The following is a 22,029-nucleotide window of genomic DNA, read 5'->3' as shown; positions in this document are numbered from 1 at the left end:
TGTCAGACACACAAGTGTATCCTTTGGGGTTGGCCCTGGACGTCGGTGTGGAGAGAGGGCTCCCGGGAGAGGGGATGGAAGCGGGGTCAAGCCTGGGTCATAAAATCTTAGCATCTCAGAGCTTCATAGGCTTGCCTACCTCCTTGTGGACCCAGAGAGGTGAAGTGACTTGCTCAAGGATGCACAGCATGTCCACAGGGTTCCTGACACTGGACTCTTCCACTTCTTAGGGCCTCCACTAGACGCTGAATGAAGGTGGCATTATTAGTCACATCCGGCTGCCCGCTCTGGCCCCACCCCGACCTCATTTCTGCACCATCTACAGACCATGTGGCTCCAAAGGGTTAATGGTACAGAGGCTCTGGTTGCTCAGCCTCAGGGGAGGGCACTCTGAGTGGAGGAAGCAATTAGGGTGATGCTGCAGGAGAAAACCTCCTCTGCCTGGGGCAGTTCTGGGGGTGGCAATGCAGGGAGGAACCGGCCCCTTGTAGAGCTGGCCCTGCTCCCCAGCTGGCTACCTGGGAGGCTCATGGGGGCCTCTGTGTCTGTGGGAGAATCTGTAATCATGTGTGTGTCTGAGGGTTATTGTGTATTATGTACATTTGCTTGTGTGTCTGTCACGATGAGCTGCTGTGTCTGAGATGAGTGTGTGTGTGTGTGTGTGTGTGTGTGTGTGTGTGTGTGTGAGAGAGACCGTGTGAGTGTGAATGTGCCCATGGCTGTGTGTGGAGGCGCCCATGGCTGCCGGTGAAGAGGGTGGATTCTCAGGATGCAGAAAAACTATGAAAAGAGAAGCAACAAGAGGATGGCCTTCTTGGCATTGCTTTATTTTATGTTTAGTAACTAATTTTTTAAATCCAAGAAGCGCACGCAGTCAAAAAGGCCAAATAGGGCTTCCCTGGTGGCGCAGTGGTTGAGAGTCCGCCTGCCGATGCAGGGGACACGGGTTCGTGCCCCGGTCTGGGAGAATCCCGCGTGCCACGGAGCAGCTCGGCCCGTGAGCCATGGCCGCTGAGCCTGCGCGTCCGGAGCCTGTGCTCCGCAACGGGAGAGGCCACAGCAGTGAGAGGCCCGCATACTGCAAAATAAAAAAAAAAAAAAAAGGCCAAATAGTGCTAAAATCAGAAAACAAAACACACCAGTCCGCCCCTCTCCTCCGGACCTGCCCACCCCTCTCTCAGAAGGTGTCACTTTGGGCATCTTCTCCTGGAGGTCATTTCTAAGTAATTTGCTTACACTGCTACCTGTCAATAAATCCATTTAGACATTATCTGTTGGTTGCCTGTTGTATAGATGAAGAGTGCCTTTTATATGCCTTTTATCTACTCCCCCGAGCGTGGTTTAACACTCTCAATATAACTGTTAAATCCATATGCTCTGCTTTTTATCGTAATCAGGTAAATATTGTTCACCACTAATCCAATCAGGATAATATCACTGTTTACTTTCTTGCATCATTTTTGCTTTTCCTGCCCCCAATCCCCACCTACTTTCTTAGTTTTTTGTACTTACCATGGCTATATATTCTTTTTTTAAATTAATTAATTAATTAATTTTTGGCTGCATTGGGTCTCCGTTGCTGCGTGCGGGCTTTAGTTGCGGCGAGGGGGGCTACTCTTCGTTGTGGTGTGCGGGCTTCTCATCGCAGTGGCTTCTCTTGTTGCAAAGCACAGGCTCGAGGCATGCGAGCTTCAGTAGTTGTGGCGCGCAGGTTTAGTAGCTGTGGCTCATGGGCTCTAGAGCGCAGGCTCAGTAGTTGTGGTGCACGGGCTTAGATGCTCTGCAGCACGTGGGATCTTCCTGGACCAGGGCTCGAACCTGTGTCCCCTGAGTTGGCAGGTGGATTCTTAACCACTGAGCCACCAGGGAAGTCCATTGCTATATATTCTTAAACATCCATTGGCCTTAAATATAATTTTTGGTGTGGTCAAACCTGTCAGTTTTTGGTTTTTTTGCTTTTTTTTGGAAACCTCTCAGCCATCGTCATCCTTCTTCAACCTGGCCGGGTGCTCGCCTGCCTGCCCACAGCCATCCTGGGACCTCGCTCTCCCTCATCCTGGAACTCCCTTAATCTCTCTCCTTGCTAGGCACCCTGTTCTCTTGACCCTGTGTCTTTTCTTCCCCGCTTCATTCCCTTGTTTGTTTAGCTTTCTGAGAAAGGTTACAGAAGAGGAGAACTTGCACATCTGAAAATGCCTTCATTGTATCCTCACACTTGATTGATGGTTTGGCTGAATATAGAATTCTATATTAAAAATAATTTTCCTTCACAAGTTTGCGGGCATCTCACATGGTCTTCTGGCTTCTGATGTCACCGTTGAGAGGTCTGATGTGCTTACGCCCCATCTTTGTAGATGCCTGCTTTTTCCGCCTCTGGAAGCTTTCAGGGGTGTTCCCTTAACCCCAGCATTCTGAAAGTGCCTGTTTGGACTCTTTCTCTCTCACTGCGCTGGACACTTGACGGACTGTTTCAACCTGGAGACTTATATTCACCAGTTCTGGAAGGTCTTCTTGTTTTATTGCTTTGATCATCTTTTCTCTACGTACTCTCTTCTTTCTACCAGACCCCTCAATTAGATGTCCATCTCAGGGATTGATCCCCAAACTTTCTTCTCTCTTCTGTTTCTATCCCTTTGCATTTTTTGTTGTCTATTTGTTAGTTTGCTTGTAATTGTTGTTGTTGATCCACTTTCTGGGAGATATTCTCAGCCTTATTTTCTTAATGTTACCGATTTTTTTCCTACTCTCATATTTTTCATTTCCAAGAGCTGTTTATTCTTTTCTGATCATTTCTTTAAAAAATAGTCTCCTGTTGTTCTTGTGTCATGGATGTAATAGCTTCTCTCTCTAAGGATATTTTTAGAATTTTAATATTTTTCCCCGCATCATTTCTTTTCTTCCTCCCTCCTTCCTTCCTTCCTTCCTTCCTTCCTTCCTCCTTCCTTCCTTCCTTTCTCTCTCTCTCTCTCTCTTTCGGTTTAATGCAGGGACAGTATACACAGGAGGGCCAGGTGTGGGCAGGGTGAAGGAAGAGAAGACGTTAGGAAAAGCTGCAGCAGGGAGCAGCTAAGACCTCTACACGTGAGCCTGAGCTGGCAGGGAGGGTGGGTCCCCAAAGCAGCAAGAGCTGTGATGCCTCTGCAGGAGGGGTGCTGGACAGGGGCTGTACCAGTGGGGGTTGGAGACGGACCAGGGCCAGCCTGCAGCCTGGTGCGGAGGGAGCAAGGTAATACATTCTCTGAACTCTCTCTTTCTGCATCATTTCTGTGACTTATCTTTCCTTTTACCTCGTCCTCAGACATGGCTTGGCCCCATTACTGATCCTGTCTTTATTTAAAATGTAGATCTTTTATTCAGCATGGATTTTTCTGCATCAATTTAACTAATTTGATTTAAAAATATATGGCATTAAAATATTCTCTTGATGACTGAGTTTGTAGGTGCCGCTTTTTAAATGTTTTTATTAAAAAATTTTATTGGAGTATAGTTGATTTACAATGTTGTGTTAGTTTTAGGTGTACAACATAAGAATTCAGTTATACATATACCTATATTCATTCTTTTTCAGATTCGTTTCCTATATAGAATATACAGAATATTGAGTACTATACAGTAGGTCCTTGTTGGTTATCTATTTTATATGCAGTAGTGTGTGTATGTTAATCCCAACCTCCTAATTTATCCCTCCCCTCCACGTTTCCCCTTTGGTCACCATAAACTTGTTTTCGAAATCTGTGAGTCTGTTTCTGTTTTGTAAATAAGTTCTTTTTGTTGGTGCCACTTTAAATGTTACACCCGAGGTCAGTGCCGCCCTCGCCTCACCCTAGTCCCGGCCCTGAAGTGGAGCCATTCACTTCCCATGCTGCCCTGCTTCTCCATCCTGCAGAACCAAGGAGCCATGGTGGGATGATGGAATGGAGGGCCAGGGCAGGAGAGGTATCCCAAGTAAGGGAACACTTGGAAACTCACCCTGTCCCCAACCCACAGCTTTGCTGGGCTACCGGTTAAAGAACTGGTATTTGCTCTGAGCCAGGCGCCATGGTCAGAGGGCCACGGTCCAGTCTGTGCAGAGAGGCCACTGCAGAAGAGAGCCACAGAGACGTGGCCTTCTGGAAGCAATTGTCTGTGGGTGTTCAGAAAGGGCAGTGGGGATCATTAAGAGCCAGTATGGATTCAATAACCCCAGAGCTTAAAAATAAGCTCAGGTCTTCCCTGGTAGCGCAGTGGTTGAGAGTCCGCCTGCCGATGCAGGGGATGCGGGTTCGTGCCCTGGTCCGGGAAGATCCCACATGCCGTGGAGCGGCTGGGCCCGTGAGCCATGGCCACTGAGCCTGCGCGTCCAGAGCCTGTGCTCCGCAAGGGGAGAGGCCACAGCAGTGAGAGGCCCGCGCACCACAAGAAGGGGCCAAATGTCCTTGCAAGGTCACAGAAAAGCTGGAGAAGTGTTTGGACTTTCACAAGGTAGAATTCCCAAAATGGGAGTGGGAGGCTGTATCAAGCTGCGATCTCAAGGGGCACAAACCTTCCAGCTGACCCCCAAGCGTGCACTGCATTTTTCCCGCACTGGGAGGTAAGCGTGTAGGGGTCTACAACTTTTGTAGTACACACAGTGAACCCCTAGTTCCAAGCCTTTCACCTAAAAACCAAAAAAAAAAAAAAAAAAAAACAGCTCAAATTCTCGGGCTCCACCCTGGACTGATTGGCTGAGAAACACTGGAGCCTGGGAATCTGTTTCTTTAAAAGTCCCCCCATGTGATCCTGATGGCTCTCTAGGTGTGGGAACTTCGGAGCTGTAACATTTCAAACCAATTTTAAAATCGGTTGTCAAATTGAACACTGGAAGCTGAGGCTTTCTCAGGCACCATGTGGCTGGACTTGACCACAAGACTTGCACCATCCTGGGGGCTTTGTGGCCCCCTCAGTAGCCACACATTAAGAGTGCACGTGAGGAAGCAAGGCCACCCTGTCAGGAGAACCCTCTGACTGCGCTAGGGGTGTCCCCAGCCCTGCCCAGAAGATTGGAGGATCAGACTTCTAGACCAGGCTTCTCCCTTAGCTGGAAGAGAGTTCAGAATGTCAGATTAGGAACCAGAAGGCTTCCTTGGCAGGCTGGTGGATAGCTGGCCTCAGGCCAGATGAAACTATTGGGATAATTAGAAATCCTGGCACTTCCCGTTTAGAATAAGGTGGGAGAGATGTGACTTAGCAGCAGTTCATGAGGAAAAGACTTGGTGCTCCTCACTGCCTGTGGGCTGGGATGAGTCAGGAGTGTGGAGTGGCTGCCAAGGACGGAGGTGGGAAAGCCAGCTGTGTTCATGGAAACCCACGAAAACCCACAGAAGCCCGGGGACCAGGGTTGGGGCTCTGGGGATCCTGCGGGGTTTTTCTTGTCCTGACCACAGCTGAGGGGTTTGAACCCCCTTTCAAATGGCTTTCTAGAAACCAGAGTAGTCCAACATGGTTGAAGGAGTTTAGGGTATTTAACCTGGTATAGAGAAGCTTCTAGATGTGGCTGTTTTCTAATAGCTGCAGGGCTGTGACTGGGGCAGAGGGAATAGACTTTTCCTCCACAGCTCATATCCCTTCCTGCCCTGAATTATCTATTTCTTTGTTTTTATTGCCTGTCTTTCCCTGAAACCGAGGCACCATGAGACCCAAGACGTTCTTAGCACTCTGTAGCCAGTGCCTGGTGCATGATGGGTGTTCCTCTTTTGAAGGAACAAAGGAAGTAGGGATTTCTCCATCTCCAGAGTCCTTGAAAGACAGGGTTGTTGAAGAGAAGAGGTTGTGCCTGGGGTGAGTTGTTGGACTTAGTGGCCTCAAAGGACCAAACTCTACTGACTCCCGGGTTCTCACGCACATAAGAGAATGTCAGTGCTTATACATGCCATAGATGCCGGAACACGTGTGCACACACTGCGACCCCGGGGGGTCTCGTGCCAGAATCCTCAGAGGGGCCTGTGCTCCATTCCTACCCCGCCTTGAACCCATTAGGCCTTGCACTGAGCAGCAGTCAATGGGGCATGGTGACGATCGCCCCCTTCAGCACAGCCAGACCTCCACACCACCTGGGCTGTGCGCTCACCCTACCCTGGATGGTGGGCCCCCTTGGTCCCTGCAGGTGCCCTGGGAAGGGGCCCAGAGACTGCTGCTTCTCCCGTGTCTCTGGTCAGCGTCTCTGAGAGCTGGGGTCTCTCTGGCTGAAGGAAACCCGATCTTGGCAGCAGAGGGCTGAGCAAAAGGGAAGTGGAAGGAAGGGGACATTTCAGCAATTTTGATATGGTCTGTTTCATAAAGTTTTCTTGGCTTTCAACTGTTTATCCATATCACAGTCTAATCTCTGCCAACAGGAACCAGGCTTTAGTTCCCTCTGCTCTGGGGCCGTTATCGAGGGGCTTAGGGCCTGGTAGGTGGGCTGCCATCCCCTTTGCCTCCCCCAGCCCACCCCGGAGCCCCATCATCTCCCTTCTTTGTTCCTCAGTCCACCCTCCTGGCCCAGCTTCCCTTCTGGCCCAGCTCCCTCACCTCAGCCCCTCTGCCCAGCCCCCATCCCAGGCCTTCTCTGGCCAAGGGCCCTCTGACCATCTTCCCTTCTCGCCCCTCTGGCCCAACCCCATCTTCCTAGTCCCTTCTGTCCAGCACTTCCTGCCTGGCGACCTTGCCACAATGCTCCTTCCAACTCAGACCCTCTTGCTCTGGAGGCCTTGAGGCATCCAGGCTGCGCTCCCAGGATGAGCTGGCAGCTCCAAGGCCCCTGGTCAGAGCCACATCTCCTTGGATCTTATTCCCACGCTCACTCTACCACCACATCCCTGTGGAAATAGGATCCTTGTCCGGACTTAAGATTTCCAGAGATTTTTCCACCAAGACCAATCCTGAGGCCCTGGGGACACTGGAAACTTTGTGGGCGAGGGAGGGATTGGGGAGAGCCATAGTGCTAAATTAGAAATCCGGGAAGAACCACAGTTTATTCTCCAAGAGGCTGAAGGGGGATGTCTTCAAGCCTGGGGATTTCCAAATCCAAATTAAAGGTTTTCTTGGTTCTGTGGTTCATGTCTGGGTCACAGTTTGGGAGGAACCAAGTTTAAGAGCAGTCAGATTTGGAGGTTCACACCCTAATAGAACAGGTTCACACCCTAATAGAAAATTCTGACTCCCCTCCTCTTACCCCAGTCTTCCTCCTGGCCCAGCTTCCCTGAATTCCTCTCCTCTCTGGCCCAAGCAAAACTTCCCAGCTCATCCAACCACCATGGCAGGCCCAGGAATGCTGAGGGACCACACAGTGGGATTGGAGCTGCATCATCCAAGACAGTTGGGCAGCGAGAGGAACAAGTGAGTGCAATACCCTCCTGGTTTCTACACCCTCCCAAAGGAGGCAGTTCCCAAAAGGAGACCTTCAGAAGGGCCTAGGGGAGACGGGACAGACAGATTTGTAGCATCGACACATGAAGAGCCCCAAGCGCTGCTCATGGAAGAACCCCGCCATGGCAGTGCGGGCGCTGAGGGGAAAGGATGAGGTGACAAGTCTGTTAGGGGAAGACTTCTGGGGGTTGAGGGTGAGATGGGTGGAGGGAAAGTCGTGAGCTGAATTTTGAAGCAACAGACGATAAGAGATTTTGTGAGAAGAATGGGTGTCCAGGGAGGTGGGAGGTGGAGTCCAGACGTCCAGTCTTCAGCACTGTGGAAAGAGTCCCGCAGTCTTGGCCTTCCATCTGGCACGTACCAGCAGCTGACCTTGGGCTGGACACTTAAACCCTCAGTTAATGAACCTGGCGTTTCAAGCCCCTACTAGCTTCAGATTTCCCAAATAGGGGAGGGTAGGTACTGATCTTCCTGGGTTGAGACTCGAGAGCAAAATGCGAGGCATGTGACGGATTCTCAGTCCCGGTGGTCTCCTTTGCCCGGCTCGGTAAGAGTGCCACAGCGCCCTCTGCTGGCTGCTCAGGCCCAAGCGGTCTGTCTCCCACGCAGGTCCCTTTGGTTGACCTTTTCCTTTTCCTTCCGCAGGCTGGTTGGTTGGTTGGTTGGTCGGTTTTCTTTCTTGTTGAGGTGAGAGTCACGTGACAAAAAATTAACCATTTTAAAGTGGGGTGTATTTAATACACCCCCAATGTTGTGCAACCATCACCTCTAGTTCCAAAACATTTTCACCACCTCAAAAGGAAATCTTGGACCTTTTAGGCTGTTGCACCCCATCCCTCACCCCCTTCAGTCCCCGGTTATCACCAATCTGTGTTCTATTTCTATGAATTTACCTGTTCTGGATAGTTCATATATAAATGAAATATGATATATGATCTTTTGTGTCTGGTTTCTTGCACCTGGCATAATGTTTTCAAGGCTCATCCATTTTATGGCTGAATAATATTTTCCATTATACGGATATACCACAGCTTTGTTCATCTATTCATTTGTTGATAGACATCTGAGTTTCTTCCTTTTGGTTCTTGTGAATAGTGCTATTGTGAACATGTATATGTGTATGTGTTTGAGTACATATTTTCAGCTCTTTGGGGGTATACCTAGGAGTGGAATTGCTGAGTCATAGGGTAATTGTATGTTTAACTCTGAGGAACTGCCAAACTGTTTTCCACAGTGACTGCAACATATTACATTCCCACCAGCAATGTATGAGGGTTCCCATTTCACATCCTTGATAGACATCTGAGTTTCTTCCTTTTGGTTCTTGTGAATAGTGCTATTGTGAACATGTATATGTGTATGTGTTTGAGTACATATTTTCAGCTCTTTGGGGGTATACCTAGGAGTGGAATTGCTGAGTCATAGGGTAATTGTATGTTTAACTCTGAGGAACTGCCAAACTGTTTTCCACAGTGACTGCAACATATTACATTCCCACCAGCAATGTATGAGGGTTCCCATTTTGCCACATCCTTGCCAACACTTGTTATTTTCCTTTTTTTTTTTTTTTCAGATTATAGCATCCTGGTGGATGTGAGCTGGTATCTCATTGTGGTTTTGCTTTGTAGTTTCCCTAATCGCTAATGATGTTGAGCATCTTTTCATGTGCTTGTCGGCCATTTGTATATCTTCTTTGGAGAAATGTCTACTTAAGTCCTTTGCCCATTTAAAAAATTGGGCTGTTTGTCTTGGGAAAATGTCTTTCTTTCTTTCTTTCTTTCTTTTTTTTTTTTTTTTAACATCTTTCTTGGGGTATAATTGCTTTACAATGGTGTGTTAGTTTCTGCTTTATAACAAAGTGAATCAGTTATACATATACATATGTTCCCGTATCTCTTCCCTCTTTGTCTCCCTCCCTCCCACCCTCCCTCTTTCTTTTTTTTTTATAATTTGTTTTCCCTTATTTTTTTGCCTGCGTCGGGTCTTATTTGCAGCACACGGGATCTTCCTTTGTTGAGGCACGCGGGATCTTCGTTGCGGCGCTCAGGCTTCTCCCTAGTTGTGGTGCGTGGGTTTAGTTGCCCCGCAGCATGTGGCATCTTAGTTCCCGACCAGGGATTGAACCCTCATCCCCTACATTGGAAGGTGGATTCTTTACCACTGGACCACCAGGGAAGTCCCGGGAAATTTTCTTTTCTTTCTTTTTTTTTTTTTTTAATTTTTTGCCCACACCACGCTGCTTGCAGGATCTTAGTTCCCCGACCAGGTGTCAAACACGTGCCTCCTTGCAGTGGAAGCATGGAGTCCTAGCTACTAGACCGCCAGGGAATTCCCTTGTCTTGGGAAAATTTCTTAACCCCTCTGAGCTCATTTCTTCATTGTCAAATGGCGATGCTATATTGCCTAAGTGTACTTGCAAAGGTGTCATACAGTAATCTACATAAAGGCGCCCAGGGTTGGAAATGATCAACATTAGCTGACTCTGAATTAGGCTCTGGTCAAGGTGACCAACCATCTCGGTTTTCCCAGGATGGTCCTGATTTTGGCACTGAACCCCTCAGTCTCAGGTACATCGGGACAGTTGGTCATCTTACTCTGGTCCCAATATGGTAGATAGTGTGTATCTTTGCCATATCATCACTCTAAATCTCAGTTTCCTCATCTGTAAGGTGGGACTGAGAATGCCTCATAGAGCTGTTATAAAAATCGGTTGAGCTAATTAGTTGAAAAGTTAACCAGAAAGGTCTCGGAAAAAAAAGGGTAGTGCTTTTTCCCCCAGATCTTAGCTGGAAGTACAAAAATGGGATCCCAGCAACAAAAGAGGGTTTCCTGGCCTTGAAGCCTCAGGGGCTACCCTTCATATCCTCACGACTCCTCAACGTATGGTGGGAGCTTGTTAGGAATGCAGGTCAGGCCCCTCAGACCTGCAGCATCAGAATCTAATTCCCAGGTGATTTGTATGCACATTAAAGTTTGAGAAGTTCTGCTTTATATCCGAGGCTTTGAAGCAGGGGCAGTAATCCAGGATATGGAAAGTGTATCAACAAATTTATCACAGTAGTATTTTAAAATAGAAAAATAGAGCATAACAACTGGAAACTACCTAAGTGCCCAACAGTAAGGAAAAAGTTAATAAAATTGTGGGTTTTCTTCTGAGTAGATGGCCATGAACGCCTTTACAAATGATGGTTAAAAGACCATGTTCAACATCAAAAACGGCTTCAGGTATCATGAAACATGACAGAAGCAGCCCACACAACTGGATAGAGTCAGCAGGATTATAACCACGTGAAGTTACATTCATATGAAAAAGACTAGAAGGAAATATGGCAGAACAGGACAAGGTGAGAGATGGGGGAGGCCTGTTTTTGTTTTTCCTTATTTCCTAATTCTCTGTGGTTATATGATATATATTGATGCTATCAAAATCTCTGGTTGACTGATATCCTCCAAAAGCCCACATGTAGGATCAGTGTCAGGATAAGATGCTTCTTTCCTTTCCATGAAGCGTGAGGAGTATTAAAAAATACTTTGTCTAGAAAGCCAGCTCACACCCTCTTTCCAAGCCTGGTCCAAATCCCCACTTCCAGGACCTTCTCAGGTCAGCCTCACCCACCCTGACACCTCTTTACCTCAGGCCCTCAGCACCATGCAAATACCCCTTTGTCTAGGCTGGGTCCCTCCCTTCCCGGGTTAGTCCAGGGGACCTGTTTTCTGCACTTCTGTGATGACAAGTGTTCCAGGTGGTTTATTTCAGCCTGAGGCGTAAATACCTCCAGAGGGTAGATGGAGGTCATCATGTGGATGCATGAGGTAAGGGAACTAAAGGAGCCCTCCCTGAGCGCTGGCCTCACTCTGTGGCCTTATATTTCATCCACCCAACTACCCCAGGAGACAGGTGTTTCTAATACTATCTGGGAACAGAGAGGTGAAGTGCTTGCCCAAGGGTGCACAGCTAGTGAGTGGCAGAGCCAGGACAAGAACCCAGGTCTTTCTGTCCTTGGAGTCTTCAGAAACAAAAATGAGTGATGCGTTGGTCCAGACAGAGGGTGCTTCTTAACCAGCGCTCTTCAAGCTTTACTGTGCAAAATAATCCCCTGGGAAGCTTGTTCAAATGCGGATTTTGATCCAGCAGGTTTCGGGTTGGGCCCTGGATTCTGCATTTCTGCTGAGCTCCCAGGTGATTCTGATGCTGCTGGTCTCCGGGACAGACTTTGCGTAGCAGGGATCTAGGAAACATTCCTACTGGCCTTCTAAAGCCTCCTAGAACGGTGGAGGCGGGGAATAGGATGTCCGTTCCCCCAGTAATGTCCTGGGTTGGATTCAGCTGCCTGGCATGCCATTCTAACCAGCATGGCTGGCCAGACCTCTCCAATAGGCCCTGCAGGATGCCCTTGGTTGCTTGCCCCGGCATTTCCACTTGCCAGTTGGCTGGCAGGTGATGGGCTGATGGTGACAGCTTAGCCAGAGTTCCTGTCCAGAAACGTCTTGAGCCCAGCCAAGGTAAATGCCGCCCTGCTGTCAGAAGTGAAGTGCCTGGCAGGCTCCGGGCATGAATAATTGAGGCAGAAAAGACATTGTAACAGCAGGTGCTGAAGAGGGGGCTGGGGATGGTTTTGAGGAGGCAGCCTCCACAATCAAGACCTTTCCTGGAAAGGTCCAACAGAATCATGCTAATAGCTCCCACTTTTCAAACACCTACTGTGGACCAGGCACTGGGCTAAGAGCCTTATGTTGTTATGTTTTGTCTAATCCTTTCAAGATCTCTGCAAGAAGGGTTACTGATGAGGGAACTGATGCTCAGAGAGGAGAGGGATGTTTTGCACCAACGATTATGTAGTGGAGCTAGTTTTTGAGCTTGGGTCTGCTAACTCCACAGCCCCTGCCCTTGATCCTAAAGCAGTGGTTTTCAAGTTGCACTCCACGGAACCCTAAGGGTTCCCAGAGGTGCTTCATGGGCTGCTGTAGGATGGAGGGTGGTGGGGAAGGAAGTGGCACAGCAGGCTGGGCTCCAGGCCCTTCTCTTGCCCCAGGGTGGCCTTACTTTGATGTGATTTATGTATTGCGCCTCCATGGAAGTTTAATTGGAAGACAGGATTTCATGGTCAAAAATGTTTGAAAGCCACATCATGCTGCCTACCAAAATGAATGTGGTTTATCGACTGGGGTTTCTTGCAGGCATTTCAAGGAAACATAGTTCCCTTTGGCGGACTTGCCAAATGGTCTGGCTCGTGCTAAGCTCCCTGACCCTCTGTAATGTCAGGTCACCCCATCTCAGCTCCTAGCCTCCAGTCCACAGTGCCTGGAGGGCTGCCCTCTGGGTTATCGGGGCTGCCCCACAGACAGCAGGTCAAATGCGGTGACATCTGTGAATTGGGTGAATTCCTCAGGCAAGTTCACTGCCAGGCACAGCCTCTAAATCCTTTGCAAGAGACATATCTATGTGGAATATGTGAAGGAGGCTTCGGATTGACTGGGCTTAGGATACAGTTTCAGCTGTTGTAAAAACTGGCCACCTGACAAGGTACTTAGACATGAAGGAGGTTTATTCCTCTCTCACATGTAATAGTGTGAGCATAAGTAAGCAGGAGTTGATGTAGTGTCTCTATGGTGTTAGGGAGCCAGCTTCCCTCTACAACATGTGCCTCGCATGTTGTGGTCCAAAATGGCTGTTTCTGCTCCCACCATCACATCTGCATCCCAAACAATGAGAACTGGGCAAGGTGAGAGTCCCCCAGTTCCTACTGAGGACAGTCATTCTGCTCATCTTCCACCGGCCAGGCATAGTCATGTCTCCTAGCTGTAAGGAGGGCTGGGAAACGTAGTCTAGCTCGGTGCCCACGAGCCTAACTAAAGCTGGAAGATTCTGCTACTAAAGGAAGAAGGGGAGAGTGGTTATTGGGAGACAGTTATCAGTCTCTGCTGTGTGTGGACTTCGCCTGCAAAACTGCGGGTGCCTGTGGCAGCATGATCAAGGACCTGCAGTGGCAGACGGGAAGCACCCCCAAGGTTGTTGAATTCCAAGCCACCACCAAGTCAAGAAGCCAGTGGTCATTGACTTCATAGAAGAAAAACCACGGTGGCTAGTGTGTTGCCAGGGAAAAATTCTCCCAGAAATTTGGTTTCTCATTTCGCTCTTCCCATGCAGATTCTCACTGTCTGTGCTGGTGAAGGACTATCTGTGGTATCCCTCGAGGCACTTCCTCTGATCACCCCGTGAGAAAGACTCATTAGGGCTCTTTTGGTTCCAAGGAGCTATTCCAGCTGTCTCAGGGGACAGATTTATAGAGAGGGTGCCGAGACCTGTCACGGGATCGAAGGGCTGGAGATGAAGGACAGCCTGACCTCAGGGACCTGGAAAGCTGTCAGGAACCAGGGCTGCTTTCTCTGTCTTTCGACACCCTCCTCAATTCTGTTTCTTTATTACTCACCCAGCATTTATTTATTTATTTATTATAAATTTATTTATTTATTTTTGGTGCGTTGGGTCTTTTTAAAAAATGATTAATTAATTAATTTATTTTTGGCTGCATTGGGTCCTCGTTGCTGTGCGTGGGCTTTCTCTAGTTGCAGCGAGCGGGGGTGGGGCTGCTCTTCGATGGGGTGCATGGGCTTCTCGTTGTGGTGGCTTCTCTTGCTGCGGAGCACGGGCTCTAGGTGTGCGGGCTTCAGTAGTTGTGGCTCGTGGGCTCTAGAGCACAGGCTCAGTAGATGTAGTGCATGGGCTTAGTTGCTCCGTGGCATGTGGGATCTTCCCGGACCAGGGCTCGAACCCGTGTCCCCTGTATCGGCAGGGGGGATTTTTTTTTTTTTTTTTTTTTTTGCAGGCAGATTTTTAACCACTGTGCCACCAGGGAAGACCCTAGCATATACTTATTGAAGCCGGATGTGAGGGCTAGCTTCCTTCTCGTTTCTGTGGACCAGCAGTCACACTCAGGACAAGGCCCTGATGACACCAGAGGCCCCGTGTTCCGCACTTGCTGCCCTGCTGGACTCTCAGTCACATGATCGAGTACTCTTCCTCCGAGTTTGAGGAGGTGGAGCCATGGCCTGAGAGCATCTCCCGTGTTAGCTTCGCTTCCTTGGAGAAGTGAAGCTAACACTTCCTGCTTCTTCCTCCTCCTTCCCTCCCTCCCTCCTTTGACAAGGAATTGTTTTTCTTTCCCCTTCCCTGCATCCCAAACTCCTCCTACTCTGCCCCACTTGGGACAGGAATACAGCCCAGCTGACATGCTTCAAGCCTCAACTGCAGCAATTCAGGTCTTCTGACTGGAAGGACCTCCTAAGGTGATGATACGGGCATTTCAGGAAAAGAAGACGGGGAGTTGGAGGTGCATTCCTTTGGGCAGGATGTCCCAGCTATGGGAATGATTTCCACGGACTTGGATTCCCAGAGGAGGCAGCTGCTTCCTTCACACATGGCTTTTGTGTCACCTGCCATCAGTGCTGGGAGAGGATGCTGTCCTTATTGGTGTCACACTGCACATTCTCAGCACAGTCTCCGGCACCATCAGCCGTGGGGTCCTGGTGATTGCACTCATTCAACAAGCAGATCCCTAATACCTACCATGTGCCAGGTGCCAGCCCTGTGCTGGTGCTAGGGGTGAGGAGAGGATTGGGACACAGTCCCTGAACTCTGTGCTCCAGAAAGGATCCACTCTGGTTCTTCTGATGTGAGACATGTTAACTAATCAGCCCAAGTCGCCTTCCAGTGGGGCAGTCACTTAAAGACCCAAGAAACAGTGGAAAGAGGAAAAGTCACTGCCTTTGAGTGAGACTGACCTGGTTTCAGAGAGTTATGTGGGCCTCGGTTTCCCCACTTATAAAATGGGACTAATTGTAGCACACATCTCCCAGGGTTGTCACGCACAACCGTCGCAGATCTTCAAAGGCCAACTTCCCTTCTCTTTCCTCCCATTTTCCCAAGTACCTCACCGCCCCACCCCCAACCCCTGGGGGCTTCGTTCTTGGCTCTGCCCAGGAGTGACCCCAGCTCCAAGTTGTCCCCTCCTCTCTAAGCTGCAGTTTGGCCTCACCCATCACCATGGAGCCTCCCTAGGCCGGGGCTTGGAATAGATACCGCTCCCGGCTTCACTGTCCTGGGGATAATCAGAGTCACCCCGTGCCAGGAGAGGTGGTCTGTTGGGGCCTGTTGGGGACCTGTGGCCAATTCTGCATGGCGCTGCCCCCTGAAGCAGTCCTTCCCCTGGCAGCCCAGCTGCACCTGGCACTTCTGAGGCCAGAAGCAGAGCCTCAGCCTCGCCTACCTGGCCTGAGCAGGGGATCCATAGGTACGGAGGCCCGTGCTCACCCGGGGATCTGCTGACACAGTGGAGAGAGCGTGTGCCTGGGAGTTAGAGGCAGCAACTCTTTTAGTTTCTGACTCTCCTCGAGTCAGCACGGTTGAAGACTTTCTGTCAGTTAAGAGGTGCCATTGGAGGGCTCCTTGGGAACTCAAAAAATGAGACAGGTCTGTCCCATGATCCCCCAACAGCACACAGCCTGGCTCCGCAGCGGAGCGGCACCAGCTGGGGCGGTGGACTGTTTGTCCTTCATGGACCAAGGACTCAGAGCAATGGGCTAAATGTCCCCAGTCACCCCACCCTTTGCCTCTTAGATGAGACAGCAAGAGACGTGTTAACGTCTGTTTGGGCTTCACAACTGCAGAGCGTGGCTTCTGTGCAGGGGCCCTCATTTCCAGCGCTTGGAGGTTTGGTGGACGCTCTGACCAGGCGAGTCCCAGGAATCAGGTGATGGAAACAGGACCCCTTTCCAAGCCTCCAAGCAGCAGTTTTAAACATAGGCCTCCTCTCAGGTTTCTGGGTGGGAGCTGTATTGACTCCCACTGTACCTGACAGTACCTGTTCCCCATGAGCTGCTGTCCTGCTTTGTTTGGTAATACCATCCCATCCTGGTCACTAGAATGCATGGTGGTAGCAATAAAACAAAGGATGAGAAGGCTTTCAACAAACTATGCTTTGAATGGTCCTGCTCTGAAACTATGAATGGTCATTCATTTATTATCATTTAAACACCATAGGTAAAAGCTGACCTTACCCGTGGGGAAGTTATGGTCTTACAGGAAAGGCAAGTGTGGAGATAACAAATTTAAAAGTCAAATCAAGGGAATTCTCTGGCAGTCCAGTGGTTAGGACTCTGCGCTTTCACTGCCAAGGGCCTGGGTTCAATCCCTGGTTGGGGAATGAAGATCCCACAAGCTGCACAGTGCAGCAAAAAAAAAAAAAATTTCACTGCCAAGGGCCTGGGTTCAATCCCTGGTTGGGGAATGAAGATCCCCCAAGCTGCACAGTGCAGAAAAAAAAAAAAAAAAGTCAAGTCAGTCATCACAAGTGTACAACACATTGAGAGGGAGAAGCCTGAGGTGCAATGAGAGTGCAACAGGGGCATCAGGAAGGACCACTGAGCTGAGGTCTGAAGGACAGAGAAGAGTCAGCTTCTGAACTGAATGAGAAAGAGGTTTGGAGATACAGGAAGTACCAAGGTCCTGAGACAGACAAGCACTTGGTGATTTCAGTAATTGAGAGAAGCCCAACAGGGCTGGAGCATGGAGAGCAAGGGGGAAGGAAGAGGTGGTGGGTTGGGGCCAGACTACTATGCATCAGGAAGAATTCATGTTTGCGTATAACAGAGTGCTGAATCCGAGGACTTAACAAGCATCCCTCCAGGGACCTAGGTTCTGTCTAACTCTCCACTCCACTAGCCTTAGGATGTGGCTCTTGTTCTTATGCTCACAAGATGGCTGTTGAAGCTGCAGTCATCACATCTGCATTCCAGGCAGGAATAAGGAGAAGGGCAAGGGCAAGAGGGACAAGCAGTCAAATTTGCTTTTGCTACAAAATCAATGTGCTATTAATAAAAAAGAGGGGTAATGGATATTGGGTAAGCAGTGTCTAGAGTTTGCCCCACAGAGCCTTGTAGGTCATGGTGAGGAGTGTGGCCTTCAATCTGAGTACAGCTGGGAAGCCGCAGAATGTTCTAAACATGGCGGTGACGTGAAAGGGGAAACATTCAGCGTTGCCCCACTTGAGGCAGAGCAACACACATCTGTGTATTAGCCTCCCAGTGCTGCCGTAACAAAATATCACAAACTTGGTGGCTTAAAACAATAGAAATTTATTGTCTCACAGTTTTGGAGGCCAGAAGTCTGAGTCAAGGTGTCAGCAAGGCCACGCTCACTCTGAAGCCTAGGGAAGAGTCCTTCCTTGACTATTCCTAGTTTCTGGTGGTCCCTGGCAATCCTTGGTGTTTCATGGTTTGTAAACTGCATCACTCCAATCGCTGCCTCTGTTGTCACATGGCCTTCTTCCCTGTGTCCCCTCTGTGTCTCTGTATCTAAATCTCCCTCTCCTTTCTTTTACTAGGACACCTGTAGTCGGATTTAGGGCCCACCCTAATCCAGTATGACCTCATCTTAATTACATTTGCATATAAGGTCACATTCACGGTACGGGGTGGGGGGGGTAGGACTTGAACAAAGCTTTATGCAGGACACAGTTAAACCTTCTGTGTGTTCAAAAGGACTAGAGTACCACCTAGACGCTACTTTGCTCTGTTGGTCACTCGTGTCCCCCTCCCCGACAGGTCATAATAAGACAGCCTAGGAATTAGAGGGGCAGGTTTACTTCCAAAATTTTGACTGTGCCAGGCACCGGTCCCTCTTTCTTCTCCTATAAAAGGGCAAAGGAAGGTTCTGGACTCCCAGAACAGGCCTCGCCTCACCAGGCGTCAAGGATTCAGGGACCTTGAGCCATGGGTACAGAGGTGATCTTGCCTGTCCCTATGTGGCAGGGGCTCAGAGTTGGGGGTTGGGGGTGGCGGTGGCGGTGGGAGTAGACGTTTAAATGATGGGCTGAATAGCATCTAAACTTGGTATCCTTTCTTCAGGCAAAAGTTTAGGCTGACGGATGTCCTTTAATAAACCACTCCCTTGTTGGAGCTAGTGGAGAGAAGAGTTGAGCTGTAGCCATGGCTGTGGCAAGTGGTTGCAGCTGAACCTAAACTGGCTTCGGCGCTGGAGTCCTGCAGACTGTCAGATGCACAGTGTTGGTCAGGGCCCCCTGTTGTTTTTGCTTTGAGGTGGAATAAAAACTGCTCACCATGTGACTCCCAGGAAGCAGGCTGTGGGCCCTCAGACTCTTCTCTTGGGCACCTTTGTTCACATGTCTTTGCATGAGTTTGTGTGCAAGGGGCTTTGTTTCTTGGCCGGTGATTTTTTTTTTCTTTTAATTGAAGTGTGGTTGATTTACAATGTTGTGTTGATTTCTGCTGTGCAGCAAAGTGATTCAGTTTTACATACATGTACATTCATTTTTATATTCGTTTCCGTTACGGTTTATCTCAGGATATTGAATAGAGTTTCCTGTGCTATACAGTAGGACCTTGTTGTTTATCCATTCTATATATAATAGTTTGTATCTGCTAATCACAAGCTCCCACATCCCTCCCACACCTCCCCTCCCCCTTGGCAACCACAAGTCTGTTCTCTATGTCTGTGAGTCTGTTTCTGTTTTGTAGACAGGTTCATTTGTGTCATATTTTAGATTCCATATATTAGTGATATCATGTGGTATTTGTCTTTCTCTTTTTTTTTAATATATTTACTTAATTTTGGCTGCGTTGGGTCTTCACTGCTGCGCTCTGGCTTTCTCTAGTTGCGACGAGCGGGGGCTAGTCTTCGTTGCGGTGCGCGGGCTTCTCGTTGCAGTGGCTTCCCTTGTTGCAGAGCACGGACTCTAGGCGTGCAGGCTTCAGTAGTTGTGGCGCGCGGGCTTTGTTGCTCCACGTCATGTGGGATATTCCCGGACCAGGGCTCAAACCCGTGTCCCCTGCATTGGCAGGCAGATTTTTAACCACTGTGCCACCAGGGAAGCCCTGTCTTTCTCTTTCTGACTTACTTCACTTGGTATGATAATCTCTAGTTGCATCCATGTTGCTGCAAATGGCATTATCTCATGCTTTTTTGTGGCTGAGTAGTATTCCATTGTATATATGTACCACATCTTTATCCATTCATCAGTAGATGGACATTTAGGTTGTTTCCATGTCTTGGCTATTGTGAATAGTGCTGCTATGAACATAGGGGTGCGTGTATCTTTTTGAGTTATAGTTTCGTCTGGATATATGCTCAGGAGTGGGATCGCTGGATCATATGGTAATTCTGTTTTTAGTTTTCTGAGGGACCTCCATACTGTTTTCCATAGTGGTGGCAGGTAATTTTTTTGGTTGTTTTTTCTTTTTGGTCAAGGTGGGGACCCCAGCAGAGATGGATGGAGATAGGAGAGATGGAGACCCAGGGAGAAAAGACGTGGCATCTGGTCTCTTGCGGGGTGGGGGAGAAGCAGAAGGTGAAGGGGCCGCTTTCCTGAGGGAAGCTGTGAGCTCAGGGCATAAGCACAGCTTCCCCAGTGCCCACAGGCAAACTGGGGGACAGCGGTTCCTCCTCTGGGCATCTTCTGGGACCCCAGGGTAAGTGACTGTGACAGCAATGGGAGGCAGCATCCTTGGCATGGGCACCCCAGAGGTGGTGGCATCAGGGTGACCCCCTCAGGTGGCTTCATGAGTAAAATCAGAAAGCCAGCAAGCGTGGGCCCATGTGACTCTCACAAACTGTACCCATGAGTCAGCCCTTGAGGGCTCCTGTGGACGGTGGAGGCCGCCACTGGGCAAGCTGGGGGAGGAGATCAATAAGAAGGTCATGTTCAAGCTGTGCATTGAAGAAGTAGGAATCTGCCAGGGGGAGAAAGCAAGGCCATTCCAGGCAGGAGGACCAGGCTGTGCAGAGGCATGAGTGACCACTGGTGGCCTCAGACTGTCGGGGAGTCAGTCTGGTGAGTGGGTGCACAAGGATGCACAGGCGAAGGAGAGGGAGAGAGAAGCGAAGCTAGAGAGAAGGCGGGGCTGGCTCACGGTGAGACCTCGAATGTGAGGCTGCAGTTTGGATTTTGTCTCGAGGGCAGTGGGAGCCCCCGATGGCTCGTGAGCAGAGGGCTGTGGCCTCGTATGTGTTTTAGATTTGTTTGACGTCCGTGCTGAGGATGGGTGGAGGGGCCCGCAGTCTAGAGGCTGGAGGGGAGGAACCAGGCAGTGGCAGTGGGAAATCTACCCCCAACCCCATGTTTCTCCTGCTCGTCTTTCCCCAGCCCTGCCCGGACCCCAGGTCCCCAGAATGTGTCACTTGTCAGAAGAGCAGAGTCTGTCTCCGGGCGGGTGGAGACAGCAGGCATCCCTCGGCCCTGCTCATGCTGGGCCCAGGGCAAGGGCTGGCTGGGCAGCTGGCAGCTTGGCAGGGAGAACATGGTCGGCTCTGCGGTGTCTGCGGCCACTGCGGCCCGACAGCCTGATTAATGGCCCGCGACGCCCAGGGCTCCGCACGAGTCAGCGGCTCCATTTCTGTGGCAGCGGCCGAGTGGACCTGCCCACTCGGCCTCTTCTCCTACGGCTGGTGGCTGGTACTCCCGGATGGGCTGAAATGCTTTGACATTGCCTCCTCCCTGGGCTCTTCCACACTTTCTGCTGACCATGTCCAGCCTCCTTTAAGTCCTGCCCCTAAATGCTCCTGTACAGGAGAGGCTTTACAGAGTTAACCCCCAGCCCTCTGGGTTCTGGCTTGTTCTTTTATTTTGTCCCCATCAGGCACATAGTAAAGCTTAAAAATATGTCTTGAAGGCATCATTGCTGCTTCTCTCCTGTCTCTCAAGCCTTTAGTGACTAACATGGCCCCTGTCTTATCTCTCTCTGGAGGGTCTGTGTCTGTGTACTCTGTTTGTGTAAGTCCCACCTGCTCCATCGGACTAGCAATGCCCCAAGCAATGCCCCAAGATCAAGGTGTGCGTTCACCTTTAGACTGGTGGCTTCTGAATCCAGTTTTTCTTCTCCCCTAAACTGGGTGCTCCCCAGGGAAGGGGGCTATGTCTCCCCCTCAGTCTGGGAGCTCCCCGAAGACAAGGGCTCTGTTTGAGGCTGCCTTGCCTGTTGCTCCCTCACCTCCCAAGCTGAGCTGTGCCTTGGGTGTTCTCTGCGGGGGACTCAGGGGCTGTAGGAAAAGCCTCCTGGCCTGTCCTGGGGATGGCAGAGTGGAGCATGGCTACAGCAGGTATGGATTTAGCTGGCGCCAGAGCTGTTGGGGGCATGGCTAGGGAGCAGGTACTGAGCTCTCCGGGGCCAAAGGGCTCCCAGGCCTAAACCAGCTCTGGGCCACGGTCTGCTCCCCTGGGAGGGCCATGAATTCTTGTATCCAGACTCTGTGGTTCTTGGCATCCTGATTCCTCATGCCTCCTGTGGGCTGTGTCTTGGATAACGACAGGAGGACAACCACAGCTACTATGTGTCCCGACTCTATGGTCCCAGCGAGCCCCGCAGCCGGGAGTTGTGGGTGGACGTGGCCAGAGCCAACCAGAGCCAAGTGAAAGTTCACCGAATCCTCTCTAACACCCACCGGCAGGCTTCGGTGAGTGCCCCAGTCCCCGGTAGCGCTGCCCTGGGCTGGGAGGCTGGGGGCCAGCCCGCCACACCTGGTCAGTGGGCATGGCTTGTGGCCTGAGGTCTGTGGTCTGGGAAGTGCCTTCCAGGGGACCCTGGGGGGCTTTGCCAGAGTTGGAGTGCCCTCCTGTGGTACTGCCCTGGACATGCCTGTGCCCCCCCCCCACC

At 50.1% G+C, this 22,029-nt stretch overlaps 1 protein-coding gene across 1 annotated transcript in view; it reads left to right on the top strand.

Annotated features, from left to right (window-relative positions):
• PLXDC1 (plexin domain containing 1) overlaps window positions 1-22,029 on the top strand; it is a 63,555-nt gene that overhangs the window by 8,677 nt on the left and 32,849 nt on the right. Inside the window, exon 3 of the mRNA XM_007465150.1 lies at window positions 21,686-21,829. Within this exon, the coding sequence (XP_007465212.1) occupies window positions 21,686-21,829 (144 nt within the window). The remainder of the gene's footprint in view (window positions 1-21,685; window positions 21,830-22,029) is intronic.

Source organism: Lipotes vexillifer, unplaced genomic scaffold (assembly GCF_000442215.2).
Source record: "Lipotes vexillifer unplaced genomic scaffold, Lipotes_vexillifer_v1.1 scaffold591, whole genome shotgun sequence".
NCBI classification, from domain to species: domain Eukaryota; kingdom Metazoa; phylum Chordata; class Mammalia; order Artiodactyla; family Lipotidae; genus Lipotes; species Lipotes vexillifer.
The sequence above is the reverse complement of the archived record's forward strand: the minus strand, read 5'-3'. Positions and strand labels throughout refer to the sequence as shown.